At 35.4% G+C, this 23,764-nt stretch overlaps 1 protein-coding gene across 1 annotated transcript in view; it reads right to left on the bottom strand.

The window, feature by feature from the left end:
- Positions 1-23,764, bottom strand: part of CNTNAP2 (contactin associated protein 2) — a 1,162,302-nt gene that overhangs the window by 573,559 nt on the left and 564,979 nt on the right. The window contains exon 8 of the mRNA XM_035552545.2: positions 17,889-18,153. Coding sequence (XP_035408438.1) covers positions 17,889-18,153 — 265 coding nt within the window. The remainder of the gene's footprint in view (positions 1-17,888; positions 18,154-23,764) is intronic.

Genomic DNA, 23,764 nt, shown 5'->3' on the forward strand with positions numbered 1-23,764 from the left:
TGCAATAGAGAAGATAAGGACTTTGTGTATGTGTGTAGGTTCCCTCATGGATATTTATCTTTTAAGAGTGCTTAAACAGACTAGAATTTTTTTAGATGAGTGAGAATTGCAGAAATCTTACTTTTCAACAAAAGATATATCATTTCTGTAGGAGCTAGGAGGGTTTGTTTGTTTGTTTGTTTTTGTTTTAAGATGTTTCTCCATGGTATAATTTCCTCAATGGCTCTTGAAGGTTTGACAATTTAGTGCCAATTAATTCTTTTCCTGCAGCTTCTAAAATATTGTTCTCTTTGCTTTTCAGAGTAGTGTGTGGGATTCCTGGCACATGAGAATGAGCAACAGCTGGCATTTGCTTGTAGTCAGCCAAGCAGTCTCTCAAGAGTGCAAGTGGCAAAACCCTATTAGATCTTCCCTACCAGAGATCTACCTGCTACAGTGAGGACCCTTCTTAAAAAGTCCTATTTGGAGCAGAAAATCTGACACCAAAATTTAATTAGGTTAATGACACTGTAACATACTAGATGGCACAACACAGTATTTTGAGCTCATACTTAATTTGAAATGAATAAGAGCTTTTATTTTTGTTGCGTGATTGCAGTAACATTTGTAAGACTCACCTAGTGATAGCATATAAATTGTATTCTACTGATACAAACCCCTTTCTATTTGCTAATTCATATGTAGAAAAAAAATACATGCTATATTCCTTATATATATTACTTATATATTCCTTATATATAAAAAAACACAATGAAATTGTATTTAGTATCAAATTGCAGATCTTATTCAAATTTTATATCATCAACCATCTCTTTGCAATGCAAAGATTTCAAACTAAAGAGTTCCCTCTATGAAATTAAAATTTAAGTTGACAGATTAAGTCCTAAAGGATCAATTGATAACTGATGACATACTGAAGAAGGGCTTTGTGACCCCTGCTCCCACCCTCTTTCTCTCAGCTCCCCCCGTGCCACACACACTTTTCAATTAAATGAATATGCAACAAACTGAAAACAGAATTTACAGAGGCAGGCAGTGAGTCCTGGCAGTAGTGACAAGCATCAGACAAGCATCATTGACATGGTGTGAGCTGCAATGCATGGTAGGGGAATGGACCTTATATATTTTTGAACCTCTTGCTGCTGCACTTAGATAATGCACAGAGTAACTTTAAAAAAAAGTGTTAAGAAAAACAAGTTATATTGCAATACCCTTCTCAGAAGCTGTCAGACTCAAATTTTTATCGAATGTAAGTCGGCCTGAGACTGATTTCAGTACTGGATGTGGCAGCATCACACTCTTTCTGGGCTCTCCTCTGCATTGTACAAAAGGCTTTCAAATTCTACTGTTTCCAGTGTGAACTGAGTGTATTTGGCAGCTACTAGGGTGCTCAATAACTCAAAATAACATAATATCAAGTTTCCTATGTGATTATGCTGGTTATGAGTGGAGACTAGACCACATTGTTGCTTCAGACTTCTGCATGCCTAGATGTATTAATCACCAAAGAGAACGGACAAAAAAAATGTTTTATTTCAATTTTTCATATATATTTGGTAGTTTGGGGGTTCAGCTTAATTTGAACTTCAAGTTCCAAACATTTAATGTTTGTCTTAGGATTGCGGGTACCCACATGCCTGTTAAAACTCCCAAATGACAAAAACAGATTTGAGCTGGAAGCTTTGATCCAAACTGAACTTCAGCTATTAATTTGATTCTATTTAGCTCTCTTGTAAGGATGTCAATGATAACCAGAAAATTTAGAACACTAATTAAATTTAAAATAATGTAAGAGTTCATTCTTAAATTTTACACCATTAGTTTTCTCATCAGTTTAATGACAATACATATCTATTTTTTGAAGCCAAACCAAATCAAAACCATAATGAATTCCACAAACAAACAAACAAATAAATATTAATAGTATTATTCCATAATTCTTCTTAGCAAGATTTGGTTGAATAACTGAATAGATAAATGTACTTTCATATATATTTAAATGAAAGAAAAACTTTCTCTTGTTCCTATAAAATATGATACGAGAAAGCCAACCAAAGTGATATGAACATAAAAGTAACATTAGTACTGAATTGCACTTAATGTTTTTCTGTTTATCATTTAAAACAGATTTCTGAAATATTACAGAATTCTTTCAAGCTTGTTGTTGTTTTTTTTTTTTTTTTTTTTTCCCCATTAAATGTGGATGAGGATATATCCTCATGGCTGTTTAGAAAAGTTTTGTGAGAACTGAATTTACTTTAAGAAACAAACTACAGAGCTACTTGTTTAATTTACCTTAAAAACAAAAACAAAAACAAACAAACAAACAAACTACTAGTATTTAGCTAGTACTGTGTAATTTCTTTGTCCCCTTGTACTTTTATATTTAATATTGGTGCTGAAACTTTTTTGAGGACATAATCTAAGGCACACTCTATTGGAGCTCAGACCATTTCCATAAAAAACAAACAAACAAACAAAAACTTTAAAAGGTAAGTAAAAATAGCTATTTCCTTCAGTTGTTTGTACATGGCAAATGATTGTACATAAACAAAGCTTATTTTCTCTGAATATTTGTCAACTGGAATTTAGCACCATACGTGAGAAAACTTCTAAGGAAGTTGAAGCAACTGATAAGTAAGTGAGTACAGCTCAGTTAACAAACCAGAGCAGAATAAAAGCCTCCATAACACATTATATTCTAGCTTTCTGTTGAACTAGCAATAAAAGACACATAACAGATAAAGTATTGGTATTTATTTATCTACATATAAAAAGCTTATTTGCCATAACCTTTATTTATCATTGATCTACAATTAATTTCTCTCTCAGCCTCAATCTGCCTCAGTGTACAGTTACATCTAATTTCTCTTTCTTTCATAGAACCTTTTTCTGCCCAATCTCACACAGATTCAGGGAGCTTCAGGGACACAAAGCAAGACCTTAACAATTCTGGGAACACACTCTGCTCAGGAAAAAAAAATCACATAAAAAAAAAAAAAGTTTTCCATGGACTTGCTGCATTCCCCTATCACGAGATTGTTAAATAGCTCACTACTTACTGAAACAATATTAGCTTTCATTAGCAGAGACATCCAATGTCTCTGATTCACTGTCTTGGGAATGCCCAGGGAGACCTGAAGCTGAAAATACCTAAAGAAGCTTTCAGAAAACAAAAAGGATAAAAAGGATGCTCACCCATTCTACAAACAAACAAACAAACAAACAAATAAAAAACAATATATCGTGTTCAGCTTCAGAGCTTTTGTTGCATTGTCTGAGTAAGATGATCTTCTGAGATGGTCATAATTCTGATATTTGTTTCTGCACTTTGCATTTTTAATTTAATTTTATTTTCTATTTTTAATATTATTATTTAAAAACCAAAACCTTGTTCTAATTATGGAATAGCCTTAAGGAGACTTATAACACTGATCACAGGTTCCTAAGCAACAGCACTCAAAATTCAAATGTGACTGACTGGCATATGGGACATGCTTCTAGTAACATAACTATTTATTATTAGTAGTAATATTAGTTAGTAGTAGTAATATTATTATTAACATTACTTCCAGTCAAAAATTGAGTTGTAAAAATCCACATTTAAGCAGCTGAAGACAAAGGGTCCACGACCAAAATGCCTACATTAAGAGAGATCAGAAATAAAAAAATCATGAACTAAAACTCACAGATTTGACAGCATTTTACTACAAACAAAAGCTGAAAAGCAAAGTTTGTACTACACTGATCAAAGCAAGAAAGAAATAGGTACAAGCAGAAGTAAGTACATTCTTTGTGCTCTAAGTTTGTTCAACAGAAAAACAAATAACCCAATGTTATCTTGCCAAAAGAAAACAAAATGGTTCAGTAATTTATTGTTTTTGTTTGCTTGTTTGCTTTTAAGTGGTCTGTTAGCAAAACAGCATTCTCTAGCTCTGCTCTCAAACTTTTGAGGATTGTTTTATTATTATTTTAAATAACATTCTTTTATGTGGCCCTATGTATCTCCAGCAGTCTTCTAAGAAGATTACTTATAAATTTGATGAGATATTTTGTATTATATTACACATACACAATTATTTATTAATGCTTTATCAATATGCCCTGATGTTTGTGAGGAAAGAGAATAAACAGAGTTTTGGATTTCAAGAGTTAAGACTGGCTACCAGGGAGCCCTGACATGTTATGCTATTGCTTTATTTGATATTCCTTTTGAACTGTACAGGGAAAGTTCAACACTCTGCTATCTCTCCACCGCAAGAAAGAGAATTAGTGAATACTTACTGTATTGTAATGTTTTACGCCTTTCTAGTCATAATGTAGAAAAGTGAGCATCTCTCATATACTTTTTTTTTCAGTATCTCAGGCAGCTTCAACTGAAACCATAACAAAGCCCCTTCTTTTTGTAATTGTAACTTCCAATTGCAACATCTATAGTAAATGTAGAACAACACTTTGACTTAAGTGTGTATGCAAGCAATAGACCACATTTTACTGTAGGAAAAAGATTATCGTTCAAACTATTGGTGGAAACACAGCTAAAGTTCTGAACAAAACATTATTGCCACTGAAGTCAAGCAAAGACCCATGAACTTCTTTTGAGACAAGACTTCATCTCAAAGACTTGAAATAATTATTAACTGGCTGTTTGAAAATCACAATTAATCTAAATTTGTCTGAGGTGTAAAAGCACTCAATAAAAATGATTTCTGGCTTTGTTTTTAAACATGCTGATCTACCTACAAAACAAAGCAGAAAATGTTAGGAAAAGATTGAATTTGGGGCATTTCAAATATATATATTTAAGTTTTAAGTACTTTACATAAATACATAAATGTATTTATACAGTATATTAATATTGTAAAACTAAATATTTGTTTAACAGGCACCAATGAAGGCAAAGAAGGAAGGGCCGTACTCTGCCTAGTTCTGTGCCTTTGGGTAATGCTTCAATACATGTAGGTCATCCTCCTGAGACCAGATTTTCTGTATAATATACAGCAAAGCTTTACCACAAAGTAAATTTGATCAGACATATCACTTGTTGCTAACACTAGAGAAACAGGCTTAGTCTCCTAAATATGCCTCTCAGTACCACATTATTCTGTCCTAGATCTAGTGCTATCAGTAATATCTGCCTTGTGTTGCAAATTCCAGATCCCAGAGACATGGCATTTGCTGTAATTGTTTGAAAAGGTAATTGCCTAAGTACCAACATCAGAATGTTAAAAAGGCTGTTTTGTTTGCTGGAAATCTGTGTGCTTGTTCTGTGATAAAGATGATTCCACTTGGCAGTTGATTTTAATGCATGTGTTAATGTAACTACACAATATGCATAAGAAGAGCTGTTAAGAGAACTACAAAAGGTTAATGAATGAAATCATCATTTATGAGAGCTTATATTATGACATTCCACTATTTTAAATATGCAACAATAAAACCAAAGTCATTTTTGCATTTTAAAAGAATGGAGACTTCAAGTATTGTATATAAATTTCTTTTCTCAGAAAAGATACAGAGGAAGTCACGCCTCTAAACATGTTTTTTCTTTAGTAAGCAAATATTCTATAAAGTAGATGTGTAGAATTTTCAGTAATTTTCTTCAGTGAAAAACTTCCATAAAATCCCCATTCATATTAAAATAAACTATGTATTTTATAGTCACTGCTCCTCAGCAAGGCAATTAAGAGTGTTGTTTTTTGTTTTTCCCCACTCAAATACGTAAACTTAATGAGCAAGCTTTCCAAAGGCAATGTCTTCTGCCATTCAGCTTACAGAATCCAAAGGACTTTGGTTGCTCTGTTTCACCTCAGTGCTCATGTGCTGCTGCTTCAGCAGCATTTGAAAATGAAAAGAAACAATGTGCAAAAAATGCCTGAAGGGACTCACAATATTTTTCAAGACAGAGCTATTGACATAGAACTAAATTCTTCCCCCCTGCTTTGTGTACTGTGACCCAAGGATTTTTGCAGCTCCTGTGAACTAGTCAGAAGAAAAACCAACAACTAGACAGTGCAGACTATAGACGACACCATTTCAAGGAAGCACACATATAAATTGCTTTTAATTCTGTCAATGTCAGTAGAAAATGCCAAAATGATAAAACATATGACTTACTAACCAAAAAATAACCAAACCAGTTACTGCTAGGCTGGTTTACGAGAGCTGCCTTGTCCATGAAAAAAAATAAATTCAGCCTTTGGGCTAGACACCATCCTGTGTCATTGATATAAACCTGGAGGTCAGTAGAAGCACTGTGAATTTTAAATGGCATGACTGAAAACAGAATCTTTCCTCTAGCACATAAATTTTATACAGCATAAAATATGTATGTATGCTTGACAACTTTTCCTTTCACTATATACAAAAGTGACTCTTTCTTCTCTCTAAAATAACACTGTCAAACCAAGAGGGACTGCCAGAAACCTGTCACAGATAATAATCTATTTGCCCAAGTTGCTGAATAGCAATGAAAAAGAAGATATTGAGTGTCAGTTTCCAGGACATAAATTAAAGTTCCATGCCTGTTCCATGTTCTCCTCCCTACCAAATAATAATAATAATAATAATAATCATAATAATGAATTTTAATTATTTTTTTCTCTAATTGCTTAGTGGTACTGTGGTGCATATACCTAAAGATTAGAGATAAATAAGATTAGAAGTTTCAAAATAGTAAAAATTCCATGCAAACTCAAATAAGTTTCAAGGACATTTCCACTAGAAAGAGTATCTCTGGTTTTATTACAAGTACAAATGCTGAAAATACCCACTTTAAAACAAAATAAAACCTATTTTTATTCTTGCTTTTGGAGAAGGTGAAAAGGTAACACTGGGAGTTTTAATTTACTTAAATAATTAATTGACAGTGGTTCTGCACATTGTTATGTGCCCCCAGTTTGAAGTTTTGGTGCCATTATTATTATTTTTAAAAATGATATAACACAATACATGTAACCAACAATAATGCACATATCATGGTTCAAGACCCTTGATTTCCCAGCCTGTCCTTAACATATTTTCACATGTAAAGACAATAAAAGTATTATCTATTAAGTGGAAACTGTGTAACTGTGTCTCCGGTATTTTATGATTTTTTTAAATCCCTAAAAACAATTGTTTTCTTGTCCCAGCAGGTTTTTGCACCCACTAAAGCTCCTTTCTGAAACAACGAATACTATGTAGTAGTAGGCCACTTTTCCAAACCCGTTAATTCCCTTTTGCTTCTGCTTCTGTAAGTAAACTTCAAGTCTGTAAATACAATATTGACCCTCTGTGTTTTTTGTTTCTGAAACACCACAGGCTGTGTCTATGTTGTCTTGTAATCAGGACCAGGGAATGATCTCTGTTCTCCTGGCCAGTTTGCCCAACACAGTTATTGGTGTGGATGCAGTAAGCAAAGGCAACAGGAAAAGCAACTACAATTGTGCCAGCAAGTAAAAGTATTTAAGTTATTACAGATGATTAATCATATGTCAGGTTGTCACAAGATGTATTTAGCCAACTGCTTTCTCTCTGAAATAACAGTGAAGTAAAAAGTAAAGTTCATATAGTATTGCTACATTATCTCACTAGTCCAGTAAAAATTAAATCTGCTACAACAAGGTGAACAGAAGCCCTAATATAACACAAAGTCCAAACACATTTTTTTCAAGTAATATTAACATTCAAGAAAAAGCGTACAGGAACCATCTCTTCCTGTCATTAACAGAAAAATAGTCTTTTATGAAATTAGAAAACATAAGCCTATGGTGCTGAATGGTATTCATGTCAGTGCTGAAAGAATTGGCTGACATTGCTGCAAGGTTACTATTACCTATGAAAAACAATGTTCAGCATAGGTATATGAGTGCCAGAAATGGGCTTTCTTAAAGTGCTGTTTTTATGGAAGAGGAGGGAGAGCTGGTAAACTACTAAACTGGAGGAAAGAACATAACATTTCTGATATCCAGTAATTTACATAATAGAAAACATTCCTTTAATCTCTCTTTATATTATATGAATACTCCATGGTGCCCTTGGGATACTTCTGTCTGGTCAGGATGTGCACAAACACAACAAATACATTTACAGCTCTTGTCTCTATTGTATCATTTTGTTTAATTATTACTCCACTAAAATGAAAATAATACAAGAAAAAAACTCAATTACCTTAATCAGCACATGCAAGTCCTGAAAGACCTTCAAACACACACACAAAAAAAGTGTATTCTGTCATGTCCTTTCTCACAGTACCTTCTTACTGATCCAATAAGTAATTCTAGCTTTAACTAAAGAACCCTAGCTTACTAAACCAACCTTCACAGGGAGATTTCTAGCCAAATTAGTTTTTATTCAACAAAAATATACAGACAAAGTACCCATTTAAGTAAAAACTCATCTGCTTTATGTAACTCAATGATGTTAGGCAGCTCTGTAGTGTTCAGAACTAAGGGGCTAATCTTTGATCAAAGTCACAAGAAAATTTTCATTGATTTGACTCAAGCCTGCCTGGCAACTACTGATGTGGATGGAGTAAGCAAAGGGAACAAGGAAAGCAACAGAAATTGATTCTGTTTCTTGTCAAATTTACTGAATTAAAAACCAGTCAGAAGTGTAAATTTCCAAATAGTTCTGTCCAGCTCCACTGACATAATTTACACTAGAAAGCTAAAATTCCCATTTAGCTATTGACTATTGGACCTCTTCCTGAATGAAATTCAGTGCAACATAGCGACTGCTCAAATGGTAGTTGCAAAAGGCCTTACTTCATCTTGCAGTATTAAATTACAGAGTGACCTGCAAAGGTCCCTTCTAACTCTCTTCTATAGCACAGAGGAAAACGAGGCCAAAATAAGTAAACTGAACTTCAGACTCCTGTATACTTTTAGGAAGCTTGTTAAGATAGACAGTCTGCTTTCTTTTCTTCTCAGGTTTCTCCATCCTTGCAAGGTACCAGTGTAACCAACAGTTACATACTTTTATAACACTTCTCAGTGAAGTATCCAAAAATGGTACCACCTAAATTTTAGAATGCATAGCTTGGTGGGCAACTCTCCAGTGAAAATCAGTGACTGTTGAAGCACAATTCATCAAAACATTAACTAATCAGTTTTCTAAGTAGAAAAAGCCTTCAATCAAGAACTCTATTCCTTGCTCTGACTGGTTTGAGAGCATACTGTACTGAGATGCAGAAAGAGACTACAAGAAAACCATGAATAATGAACCCTACAAGTATGTCTGTTTCTCAGTTCTCTGTAACCCATAAATAAATAAATAAATAAATAAACAAACAAACTATTCGTGTAGCTGCATTCACTGCTTAAAGTCATTAGCAAAAAATAAATATAAAAAGAGAAATAGAGAGACAAAATGAGGCATGTATGGGAAGAAAACAAATAAACAAACAAACAACAGGGATATTCAGACTCTTCTAAGTCATCAAGCTTCCATGGACAGAATTTGTGTCTCATCTTGATCATCCTGAAAAGTGTCTCACAGGTATCTGCCTTCACTTACCAATGTTCAGTGTATAACCTAGTATCAGTAATATGGGAAAGACATGATGGGAAATGTTATCTTTCCACCAGAAGTGCACTTTTGATCCATGTATACACATTCTCTATTTAAACCCTCGTTCAGCAATAGAGGCAAAAGTACTTCTAAATTCCCACATAAACACCCCTGGGAATTTTCACTGGAAGAGTACAACTTTATCTGTCAGACAGTAACATGTTATTACCTTGAGGATGTTATCTTAACCTGAGGTCTAAAATATAAATGAACTGCAATTCAGATGACTTGAGACCTAGCAGAAAGAGGTGTGGAAAGCTTCCCAAAAGGATTCCATGGGGAGAAGTCTTATTTATTTAATGTGGATAAATATGACAAAATGGGATACTCATATCCCAAGTATTAATAAGTTTATGGTTGAGAAGAGGAACTAAAGACAGCCTTGAGCAGCAGCTGTGATACAGAAGATGTTAACTAGAAGAATTGGAACAGGAAAAAAGTAGCTCCAAGCAGATTAATTCAATTTAATGGCAGGAGATTTTGAACACTGAGAAATTCTCTGTTAAGGCATTATGGGCAAAAGAAGATGTTCTCTTTCAGCGACTTATGATTTGTACTGTGGGATAGAATCCAGAGGATCTTCACAGAGCCTGTTCTACTTAAGTTGAGCAGATGATGTTTAGATTTGAAAGATCTCTTTTTAGATTTGAAACAGTCTACAAAAAGCCATCAAGCGAGAAGGTATATGCTTGATTAAATTAAGAGATTATTTATTGCTACCTGTCAGCATGAAAACTTTGCCTTTTCTCCAGAGGCACAGAAGTTGTTTTCTATCCTAAAACAAGGATTTGGGGTTTGCTGTCAAAGAATGTCACGAAGCAACTAGATGATTTCTCAGGACTGCTGTTTTGAATGTTACTACCATTGTTTCTTCAGCCAAAGCAACATTCTCCATTTTTGTTAGCGGGTTACCAATTTTTCCACATGTTGAAAGCTTTCAAAAACTTTGGCTTCATTGGGAAAGAATTTGGATAAAGTTTCTGAAACAGATAGATATAACTTGGCAGAAGGAAAGAAGGCAATTGGGACACAGACTGTGACTTCACTATGCAATGAACAGCATTTGCAGGTGACTTTTGGAAATATGGTGAGAGTTTTTTGGAAAAGAGAGACATGGGAGTCTGACATTTTCCAGTTGTTGATTTCTTCTGTGCTCAGGAAAGAAGACATCAACATTTATAAGCTTATAAATAAATACAATTTTATCAACAATTTATACCTCTAATTTTAAGATCACAATTTTTGAGTAGGTTGTAAACAGGTGGCATATACTAAAATGAAATGATTTTATGAACTGCAGCAGAAAATCAGAATTCTTTGGTATTGCAAACTATATTAGACTGTGTTTAAAAAGTTCTTCCAGAAAGCAATAACACTTCTTTCTTTAACCTGCTTAGCCTAGCACTGCAGCCATCACTCCCGTGGGTAAATCCAACAATTTCCAGGAAGTTTCCCTGAATGTATGCCCATGATGCCAAAAGCAGAATTTGCTCCAAAACTATATGGAGCAGTAAAAATAAATCTCTTGACTATTTCTCTCCTATTACTATGCTGGGAGATACACAATTGTGAAGATATTAATCACAGTTTACTCTGTATAGAAAAGTCAATAGAATGTTTAACTCGATTTATACACAAGCTTTAAGTAATCCACCTGTGTAATTTTCCACTGTCAATAGCTTATTTCTTCTAATTAAATCTTCTTTATTTCAGCTTCCAGTGGGCCTGATTTTTCTCTTAGTAACAGCAGTTTATTATAATATCTGTAAGCAATCAAATGGTGGTAGTGTTTGAATAGGACCAATGTAAGAAAAAGGAAAATCGAGGGCCGTTGACTTTGTACAACAGATTTGCCAGTCTGATCACAGCTATACTGTGTTTACTAAACATTTAATGGAATGCTGGGTGGGACTTTTTTATTTTTATTTTTTTTTCTGTTCAGAGCTCTATTTTAAAGGAACAAACAGCAAGATCATAGAAAAAGGAGAGTCTGTTCAGAAGACATTAAGTCTTCAAGACTTACCTTTGTCTCTTTCATATGCACTGAAAACTGAAGGCTAAGCTACATATTAAAGTAAAATATCCTGTCATAATCAAAATTTTGTTATGGGCAAAGGAGTGTACACGTTAGCAATACAGTCAAAAAATTATCAGTAGTTATTAACAAGCTTTTTATTGTCATCACCTAGCTAAAACCCAGGGATCAGACACTAGTTGTTTTTCTGTTGTTAAACAAACTACAGCTATCTCAAGTAAATCCTGAAATTTTGCTTTGCCAGGTTAACACAAAGTCTATTGCCTTTTTCTGGTAGTGCAAAAATAATATGTACTAGGCTGTAATATAACCACCCTCATTCTTTTCAACACACTAATGGAAAATGTTATGCATATAATGAAATGTTCATAATACAGATTATTAAATGCTTTAATCAGAGGTATAGAGATTAGGCAGAGGCTTGAAAAAAGTGACTGAATGCATGAAAAAAGCAAGATACATGGTATCTATCATTAAAGAAGAAAATAAAATTCATTTTTTGCAAAGCAAAAATAACTTCAGAAAGTTATCCAGAAACTGATAATGCTGATATCAACTACCCGTGATTTTTTTAAAGTCACAACAATGGAATGAAAGATTGAATTAAGGCACAACAGACAGTTGAAATGCCTTTTACTTAGGCCAAATTTTGAATTCCAACCCACCAAATGAAAAGCTTCAGATACACAAAACCATTTTGATAATAAAAATATTATTATTTTTAAATATTTCATGAATAAAGTACTGGGATGACTTATAGTTCTAATAAAGGTGAAGACAATAGATTAAGAAATCAAGAGAAGTTCATGAATAAAGTGAAATCTTCAGTGGGTAGAGCATGGGGTCAAATAAATGAAAAACCAATTAAATACTTTTTAGAAGACCACAGGACAAAAACAAATAAGACCTAAAAGCACTTGCTGTGATCTTCTAAAAAAATATTCCTGACAAAAACAGAAAAGACAACAGATGACAGCAGGCAAGGATCTCTGAAGTCAAAAGAAAACTATTAAAACAGACTGCCTGCTGGCAACTCTCAATTTCTTTGATTTTAAATGCAAAACAATGTCCCCTTCCATATTCCAATGAATTGCCTACAATTTTTTGAAACTTTTTTTTTCCACTGCCTGCTATGTAAATCTTTCATTGTCACTGTATTTACACGTTACATTTTTTTCCTCACTCATACTTTCTATTTGACCACCTTAACGTATTGTATCCCTTCATACACCATAGTAAATAGAAAAAGTGGAATTATCTGACATCAAAGAAAAACCGTAAAGCTACTTTTGGTTTCTCAGATACGTAGTAGCTATCACATTCTTAACAGTTAATTGATTCTGCTTGTTCGTTATTTGATTTTCTTGTGTCCAAACTTTACAGGTGTCTCCAATACTTTTTACGATGTCCTATAAACTATGCTTCTCACTGACCGTATAGGTCAGTAATAAACACAGGCCTATGTTCTATATAGGACTAGAAGTGTAGCTCATTTAGATCTACCTTCTACACATCATTTCATTTTTATTTTTGTAAAGTATCATCAAAATATTTAAAGCTACAGCTGTCTTGCTGTCATTAAACTATATGCTGTGTTGAATGAGGTATAAAAATTCTAGTAAGCCAACAAGAACCTTCTTTAAACAGTCTAATCCCTCCCAGACATCAAAAAACACTTTTTATAAAGTTGTTCATTAAGGAAGTTTGCAATGCCCACCTATGAGTTGGAAAGGTGGGAATCCAACTATATTTGATATAGTGGAAGAGTAGACTTTCCTGTTTATCTGAAGTCCACTCATGTTAAGTTAGATCTCCCTGAGCAAGTGCATACAGAACTAGGAAACTTTTAGAGGAATCTTATGGTTCCTTCATGTGTTTAAGGAATCATATGAGACTGAAAAACAGAAAAACCAGACCTCTGTTTCATGCCAATATCATTAGGGCAGAAATTTGCAGTAATAAACTCTGCCACCTGCACATTGGCATACAGTTCTTTCATGTAATTCCTACCAGTTATTTCAACTAATGATTTCTACAGCCAAATTTAGATCATGCCCCACAATGAAATGCTGATATACCCATGTTAACATGGAAAGCTGACATTAAAAGCTGCTAATGAAAGAAAGTTGGTAAATTATGACATGGGTGTAGAATAAGAACTAAGAGACTTTAGCTTCCGCCAGCAAAGATATGCTATTACAGGTGGCAGGCATAAGTACAGCAAAGCTATGAAATTCAAAAAACACCTGCAACTAGGTTGTGGTTTTAGTTACCTTAATTCTATGTACCTCCCAATAGACAAAAGTAAAATTATTCCTACCCTGCATATGCAGTTACAATAAAAAAATGCACACTTGACTTTACAGAAAAGTCTGCTTTGCCAGCTGTAAGTAAAACAAAACAGAACAAGCACAACAAAACAAACAAACAAAAAAAGTGTGCATCTTATTTGTATAGGACTGCAACAATCAGAGTCTTTTGCCAAAGCCAGACAACTTTGACTTCTACACAAGTCCAGCAGGTTTATATGCTGAAGTCTATTAATTCCCTGCATAAGAAGGTAACAAGAAGCTTGCTGTGACATTAGGCTCAAAACAGTGGCATTCATTCTGCAGTCTTCCCTGGCAGGTGTCATATTTTACTCTCTTACATTCACATATACAGTTAATTTCACATGCACTGAATTAAGTAGCAAGAAAAAATCAAGGCTTTCACCGGACAACTAAGCAAACATAAAATGTCCATACAATGAAAATGAAATAACACATTTATTTTTTATTATGGTGAAAACTATAATGACAAATGAAAGTACTAACTCTTCAAGATATCCAAACTACGATATTGGACGAAGTATGGAGACTAAGAAAAATGTTACAGCAATACAAATGAATGGCTGCATGTGATCATTGGGATATTATGTGAACTGACTACATAGACTGAAAAGATTTACTACGAAGAATATTCAATTCAGCGTATTTCAGAATAAATTCAGAATATGAAGCTTGGTTTTACACTGCAGGACTTGGGGAATTTTTGTTGCTGTGGGGGAAGGTCTGGAGAAACTAAACCTAAGCTTTCAGCAGTTTTCATGTGTGTTTACCTACCAGAATGCAAACTTAAGGCAATCTGAAAATTGGGTTCATTACAAGATAACCATTGAGCAAAATTAGTAGTGAGTTGGTAAAATCTTTATTTGTCATAATATTTGATAAACAATCAACAGTGAAATCTTTCCAGGACCAAAAATGTACAAGGAAGCACATGAAGAAGTATGAGGGTTAGTCACTTCTATCTGTAAGCTGGAGTTTTGAGTAGACATAGCTAAATAAGAAAGCATGAGGCTGATAAATACCTGTTTCTCCTAACTATGAAATGCCAGCACCCTAAAAAAAAATTCTTGTTCAAGACCCTAGAGTATAACCAAAGCAGTACTTAATTCTTTCATGAGTGTATTTATATAATAAGGCAATGAAACACTAACTTGTAAGCTACAGTATTGATTTTTGTGCTCAAAAAAATTTCAATGGTGGAAGAAAATTTAATATATTTTTCATTAAAAATGTTCATTTTACAAAACAGGTAAATTCTGATTTCTTGTAATTACTACTCAAATATTATTCACTTCTATATTTAAACAATTCAATTCACCTTATGCTCAGCTTTATTTCATTAATGGGGTGAAAAGAGAAAACTTCTTCCCAAATGAATTGTTGCTCTCCTTTTAACCTTTTCTCATTAAAATATTTATTATTTTTTTTACATTTTCTTAACTCCCTGTTTATATTACTGACTACAGAGATAATATATTTTCAGCAGTAAATCAAACAGTAGACATAAAAAACATTGCCATTCATTGCAGTCAATGCTATCAATGAAGACTGAAATACCTTCACTATAGAATGAAGAAAAATTTTGGCTAAGTAACTAGGCTGACATATACAATGCTTCAAATACTTTGTGTATATGTGTGTGCATATCTAGATCTATTTAAGATCAACTTTGTATTTTCCAACTCATACTTAGGTCATGACTTTGCTAACAAATGGACGTGACATTGCAAACATCATACTGGCCATAGCTGATCCAGAAATGCCCATATTTATAAGGAAAGTACGATTTAGCAAAATCACAGAATCATACAATGCTTTGAGTTGGAAGGGACCTTTAATGATCATCTAGATCCAACCCCCCTGCCATGGGCTGGGAAATCTCTCACTAAATCACACTGCACAAAGCCACATCAACCTGACCTTGAACAACTTCAAGGAAAGGGCATCCACAGCTTCCCTGGGCAACCTGTTCCAGTGCCTCACCACTCCTATAGTAAAGAATTTCTTATTTATATCAAATATAAATCTACACATTTACCCATTGTTACCCACAAACCCATAAATATATAATACCCATACATATAAATTTTTACCCATAAAACTGTTACCCATTGTCCTGTCAATACATGCCCTTGTAAAAAGTTTCTCCCTGTCTTTCTTATAAACCCCCTTTAAGTCTCACCAGAGCCTTCTCCAGGTTAAAATAAACCAAAATCTCAGACATTCTTTGTAGGAAAGGTACTCCAGACCTCTGATCATTTTTGTGGCCCTCTACTGGACTTGCTTTAAGAGGTTCATGTTTTTCTTGTGCTATGGCCCCACACCTGGATGAAGTAATCTTGATGGGGGTCTCATGACAGCAGAGTAGAGGGGGAGAATCACCTCCCTCAACTTGCTGGCCATGCTTCTTTTGATGCAGCCCAGGGTACGGTTGGCTTTCTGGGCTGCAAGCGCACATTGCCAGCTCATGTTGACCTACTTGTCAACCAACACCCCCAAGTCCTTCTCCTCAGAGCTGCTCTCGATCCATTCACCATCCAGCCTGTATTTGTGGTTGGGATTGCCCCAGCCCAGATACGGGACCTTGCACTTGGCTTTGTTGAACTTCATGCAGTTCGCACAGGCCCACTTCTCAAGCCTGTCTAGGTCCCTCTGGATGGCATCCCTTCCTTCTGTTGTGCTGGCTGTGCCACTCACCTTTGTGTCATGCACAAACTTGTTGAGGGTGCACTCCGTCCCACTGTCTATATCATTACTAGACATTAAATGGAAGCTGTCCCTCTACAGACCCCTGAGGGACACCATTTGTCTCTGATCTCTGCCTGTACATAGAGCCATTAACTGCAACTCTCTGGATGTGGCCATCCAGCCAGTTACTTATCCACTGCATAGTCTACCCTTCAAATCCACTTCTCTCCAATCTGGAGACAAGGATCTTGTGTGGAACCATGTCAAAGGCCTTACAGAAGTCTAGGTAGATGACATGAGTTAATTTTCCCTTGTCCACTGATGTAGTCACTCCATCACTGAAGATAGATGATGACCATACTAGATTGGTCATGCATGATTTGCCCTTCCTGAAGTCATGCTGGCTGTCTCAATTCACCTCCCTACCTTAACATATGTCTTAACATGGCTTCAAAGAAGATCTGTTCCATGATTTTCCCAGCCACGGACATGAAGTTGCCTGGTCTGTAGTTCCATGGTCTTCCTTTCTACCATTTTTAAAAATTGGAGTGACATTTCCCTTTCCAGTCACCAGGGACTCCACCTGACTGCCATGACTTTTCAGATATGATGGAGGGTGTTTTGGTAACTACATCAACCAGTTCACTCAGGACCCTGGGATGCATCAAGTATTTTTAAAAGACTGAAACAAACACACACCTTAACTTCCAGAAACAAACCTAATGATTTATAATTCTTTTACACAGTATTTTTCCAAAACTTCCTTAGACAGGTACTGAAAGCTTTCTTACTTCTCCAGCATGACTCTGCAGAATATTTAGAAAATGCCATGGTATTTTTCACACCAGCCCTGTGGTTAAAACAACTTGCTTTTTTTTGAGAGAGAGAGAGCTTCCATATTATTAGGCTACTCTCCACACAGGGATATAATATCATCCCCTGTTGAAAGCACATATTTTTGCAGAGAAGACTGAAAGACTGATGGAAAAAAAAAAGAAAGTAAGAAGCAACGCTGCCTCACAGTCAAGGAGTGATATGTCTTCTTGTTTTGATCACAGAATAAGAATACTTGTCTCTTATCTAACAACTGTTTTCTTCTTCTACTTCTTACTCATTGAGATGCATAATAAAGGATCTGATTAAGTATGAAAAAATGTACTGTTGCAACTTCAATTTTAAATTTTGTAAAGCAATTTTTCCAATTTTGAAGTCCATTATTCTTTTAAACAACACCAACACAAATTATATCAATTAAAAAAAAAAGCAACAAAAAACACACTTACCTGATGAGATGTCTATTCGGTTCTTCTTGATTTGGGTGACATTGATGTGAACGCTGACTTTGCCTTCATTAATGTCAATCTCAACATTGCCCAGGCCATCTGCAAAGTTGCTGAAGACAAGAAGTCCATTGGGGTTCCAGGTTCGGAAAAGGAAACTGACTGAAAACAGATCCTGGCTTGGGCGACCAGGAACCTCAAGGTAACTGGTGTCATTGAAAAAGACAGGCACTGTATGTGGCTCCACACAAGAAAAACTTAAATTTCCCTAAGTAAAACACACACAAAAAAGCAAAAACATAAGCAAAATTTTAATTCCACTAAATTCATAGCTACCTCTAGAAAAGCATTCTAGGTTTCATTCAATCCAGAGACTACTGTAGTCAATGTAAGCTCCATGTAAAAATGTGTTATTAATATTATCATTATTGTTATTATTATAAGGTGTTTGTTGACATTTCTGTTTTGCCTAGAGGCTTCTGCCAAAGAAATGGCCTAATTATATTTTGCACTGTGCATACGCATAGTAAGAGGCAGTCTCTGCCCTGAAGAGTTGTAGTCTAACAAAAAGCTTAGAGGAACGCATTAATATTCCCAGTTCAAAGATGATGAAATGAATCCAAGAGAAACTTCAGCTTGTTCATGGTAACCAAAGAAATCTATAACAGGGCAATAGTTCATGAAATAAAGTTTTCAAAATACCCTTATATCACCATGTCAAATCAGTACAATGTGTGAGGTTGTAAAAGAAGGACATATAATACCTTGTGAACAGCTAGCTTCTCTGTTATGTTTTCTGATGGATAATACTCGACAAGCTAATACTTTATTTCATGAAGTTGAATGATTTGGAGTAGCTGATCATGAACAATGCCTAATATTTTTGGTCAATTAATCATTTTCTCTGTAAAAGAAGTTGAGTTTTGCACACTATAAAATTTCACTCAGGGAAACTGATGAAAATCCAGTCAGGTATACTGATCGCAAAAGCTTTAAAACATACCTGTAAATAAGACCAGAGTTACAGACAAATTTTTCCCTCTGGTTCAGATGTCATTTCTCATGAGAGAACACAATGGCAGACTGTATTATAGACATCATTTTTTTCCTTAGAAATAATAAGCAATGTAAAGCTCTTATTTTAAACCACATTCCTCTAAGGAGATCTCTGTCCAGAACTGATATTTTAATGCTTCAATGAATAGAACAGGAAGACTTGCTCTACTGAAGAACTGTTCTACCATGTGGCAAAGAGGACCTTGTTCTATGGTTAAGTTTTCTGATGCACTGTGGCAAAATGATACTCTGTAGCAATTTCAATTTAATTTGATAAGGAAAGATTTTGTCTGATGCAGTATCAGATGACCAGAGCAGCAGTTCCATTGCCACTTACTTCAACATTTAAAATTACTAAGAATTGAACAACATTTTCAGAGGTACTTAGATATTTAGATAGAAGGTTCATCTGAGCACTGTTCAGAATCCCAGTCAGAGTAAGACATATTTTTTAGCACATAAATATTTTAAACTCCAACTTAATGACTTTCTGTTACATATCATTCCTTTCATGCCAAACACTTTTTTTTTATTATTATTCATAGTGGATAAATGCACCTGAAAAATCACCTTGAGGGAAATTAGAGCATTTGGATGCCAGATAGTAACTTTCTAAGATGTGTGGGTGGAAGTCCTAAGTAAATTTTCTTAGAAGTACTTGTTTTCAGTTGCAAATGGGCTAGATAATGTCATAAGGAAGCAAGTCTGTGTACTAACAGACATTTTGAGACATGACTGATTATAGACATGACTAATTTAGACAAAGTCCTAAAAAATCTCTTTTTAAAGGAATGAAAACACCTTATCTATGTCACAGCATGATAACACCCATGTGGCAGACTCAGTTTCTTATTTAGTATCGCCATGTCACAACTAACTAAATAAAAATAATACTTTCTTGAGCGCTCAGATTTATTCTTAGATGTATTCTGCATAACTACCTCTTTTTCCTACAGAGTGTCAGAAATTATACTGTCACACAGTCTACTTATATTAGCCAGTAATACAAGTAGTAGCTAGACTATCAGGTTACCTCCATCATCAATCACAAAACATCGGAGTTTCCATTACTCTGGAACTAAAGAAGAGATTTCTCTTTGCTGATCTCAAAAAAAGATTTGTTCCTATCTTTATGATAAAATTGCAACATCAGAAACCATGTTCTTTTCATATACCACATATGTTCCACGGGTAACAAAATACATTTAAGGATTAAGGAAAATGATTAGCTAAAACAACTATAGGAATCTTTCAAATTGGAGTGTGAATTACAGAAATGACAGCTACTTTCTCAGTAAAGTCAAAGGACCTCCCTTTAGCTGCTTTGATACTGATCAGCTTGACTTTATTTATTTATTTATTTATTTATTTCAGTCTAAAAGTTGCCTAGAGATTTTCATTTCAAGCTTTCAGCCAACTAAGCACTATGTTGAAATGCTAACACATTTGTTTGGATACTTTCAGTCTGAATATTTCCAAGTGTGATACACATATTTTGGTTAAACCATAGGTTTTACATACAGAAAAAAATAAAATCTGGAATTTGGATGAAATACACTCTTCAACCCTTTGTTAACATTCTCAGTGTAGTAGTCATACTATGGATTAGAAATATATTTTGTTACATAGATAAGGTAATTCAGTGTAGGCACAGAGGACAATAACATTTTGTAAGAGCTTGCATCTTACAATTCAGTCGGAGACACCAGTCACAGATGACAAGAAGCACTCAGAAAGCATTTTGTTAGACATTTTTAAGTTTCTCTTTCTGTCTTGTTACTGTGAGGAACTAACAATTTCCTCATAAAAATAAGGCTTTCATATCCTGATGCATGAGACACTTGCACGTATAAGGTTATTAATCCATTATCCATTAACCTATTAAGGTTAATGGAACTGAATCCATTCAAATCCTTTTTCACATCAGCGAGCTCATTTATCATAAACACTAACTGCGTAAGAGATTTCTTGAGGAAGTAACATATAATTCTAATTTCTCTGTTAGCTAAAATGGTATTTTCCCTGTTGAAACAGATTAATCTAAACTGGATTTGGATTCCCAATTCCCACTAAGATTGTACTTCACAAAAGGACTGTCTTAATTTAAGCCCATTGGATATACATTGTTCACTAGGTCTAGGCTAAAAATTAGAACTAATTTGCAGCTTGTCTCTATAAAAGCATCCCTGTTTTTCAAAGAGAAAGAGATCCTTCTGTGTAGATTCAGAATAATTTCTGAATCCCAAGCCCCAGAAGGCAAAGGCAGGGATTGGGAGAATGAAGAACAGCCCACTGTAGAAGATCAGCTTCGAGACCACCTAAGGAACCTAAGGGTGCACAAGTTCAAGGGGCCTGATGAGATACACCCATGGGTCCTGAAGGAACTGGCAGATGAAGTTACTAAGGCACTGTCCATCATATCTGAGAAGTCATCGCAGTGCAGTGAAGTTCCCAGTAACTGGAAGAGGGGAAACATAACCCTAATTTTCAATAGGGAATAAAAGAAGACCCAGGGAATTACAGTCACGTCAGTCCTCACCTCTGTGCCTGGCAAGATCCTCCTAGAAACTCTGCTAAGGCACATGGAAAATAAGGAGGTGATTGGTGACAGCCAACGTCTTCACTAAAGGCAGATCAAGCCTGACAGATCTGGTAGCCTTCTACACCAGGGTTACAGCATTGGTGGATAGGGAAAGAGCAACTAATGTCATCTACCAGGACTTGTGCAAAAGCATTTGACACTGTCCCCCATGATATCCTTGTCTTTAAATTGGACAGACATGGATCTGATGGATGGCACACTCATTGGATAAGAAATTGGCTAGATGGCTGCACTCAGTATCAGAACAGTTGCTGTTTGACATCTTTGTTGGTGACATGGACAGTGGGATCAATTGCACTCTCAGCAAGTTTGCTGATGACACCAAGCTGTGTGGTGTGGTTGACACACTGGAGGGAAGGGATGCCATCCAGAGGGACCTGGACAGGCTTGAGAGGTGGGCCTGTGCAAACTTCATGAAGTTCAACAAAGCCAAGTGCAAGTCCCGTATCTGGGCTGGGGCAATCCCAATCACAAATACAGGCTGGGTGGTGAATGGATCGAGAGCAGCTCTGAGGAGAAGGACTTGGGGGTGTTGGTTGACAAGTAGGTCAACATGAGCTGGCAATGTGTGCTTGCAGCCCAGAAAGCCAACCGTACCCTGGGCTACATCAAAAGAAGCATGGCCAGCAAGTCGAGGTCCCTCTCTACTCTGCTCTTGTGAGACTCCACCTGGAGTACTGCATTCAGCTCTGGTGCCCCCAGCACACAAATGAGTTCAGAGGAGGACCATGAGGAGGATCAGAGGGCTAGAGCACCTCTGCTATGAAGACAGGCTGAGGGAGTTGAGGTTTTTTAGCCTAGAGAATAGAAGGCTCTGGGGAGACCTTAAACCCATTTTCCATTATCTAAAGATGTTCTACAAGAAGGCAGGAGAGGGATTCTTTGTCAGGAAGTGTAGTGACAGGACAACGGTTAACAGTTTTTAAAAAGAGCCTATTACTATCAGGTATTAGGAAGTAAATAATTTACTCAGAGGGTGAATGAAGGTTATGAAACAGGTTGCCTAGAGAAGTTGTGGATGTGCCATCCCTGGAAGTGTTCAAGGCCAGGCTGGATAGGGCTTTGAGCAAACTGGTCTAATGGAAGGTGTGTGTGTCCCCATGGTAGTGGGGGTGGAACTAGATGATCTTTAAGGTCCCTTGCAACCTAAACTACTCTACAATTCTGTTATAATTTGTTGAATACCTTTCTGGGCAGTGATATGGAAGTCAAATCAAACATACAGTGTGCATTTATACTCATATATGTACATTTATACTGAAAAACTGTTGGCCTTATTAAAGAATTACTTATAATACATTGGAAGGGAAATTATGAAAATATCTTAATTTGGTCAGTTTGATCTTTGTATCATGATCTCTGTCTTGCAAGTTAGCTTCATGTTTACCTTTTATAAAGGATTTTTGCTTTCAGATCTTATCCCTTGTGGAAATACTACCTGGCCTTAAAAAAATTCTAAATTAATAGGGATAATGGATGAATACCTATCTTTCAAAAGAGAGCTCATGAGTTTATTAACACTACAGTACCTGTTAAATCAAGTTAGAGCATACAGTAAAGGCAATAATATTCTAGTTAATAGTTGTCATATTGTTTCAATATTTTTCTTAAAATAGCTTATTACTCATCTTTGTTCCTAACAATATTTGGCAAATGCAAATACTTTAAAGAAAACACTTATGTTAAATTTGCACATGATTGCTCTCAGCAATATGTGGTAGAGCAGCTGCTGAAGTGGATGGAATATAGGCCTAATGTATGTAAAGATAGAGGGCAGCGAATATGATTCTTCTCAGAATTTTTCTGTTACAGGCTTTGGGAAAGTGCTGCATATTACACTTTAGTGCTTGTAAATGTAAACAAACACACAAACCATAAATCAACTTACTCTTTTAGATAAACATAGAAAAGATGGACTGGAAGACTTCTGTGTAAGCATGGTCTTTATTTCTGTCTTAGACCTGAACCAAGCTGTAAAAAAGAGTTAGCACCTACTGTTCCATTTAGTCACTGCCAACTCTTGTTTGCAACTTGATTCAGGAGAAAAGCAGACACTTTTATTATTTGTCTTGGCTCTCCTTCTCTCCCTTTTGGAGATGTTTATCATTTGTCTCATTTATCTAATATGAAAACAAATCAGGTTCCACTAGTAAGAACAACTGTTCAAGGCCATCCATCTTACTCATTCTCCCCAAAGATTTGTTGCTATGTTTTCTATCAT

Source organism: Cygnus atratus, chromosome 2 (assembly GCF_013377495.2).
Source record: "Cygnus atratus isolate AKBS03 ecotype Queensland, Australia chromosome 2, CAtr_DNAZoo_HiC_assembly, whole genome shotgun sequence".
NCBI lineage: Eukaryota > Metazoa > Chordata > Aves > Anseriformes > Anatidae > Cygnus > Cygnus atratus.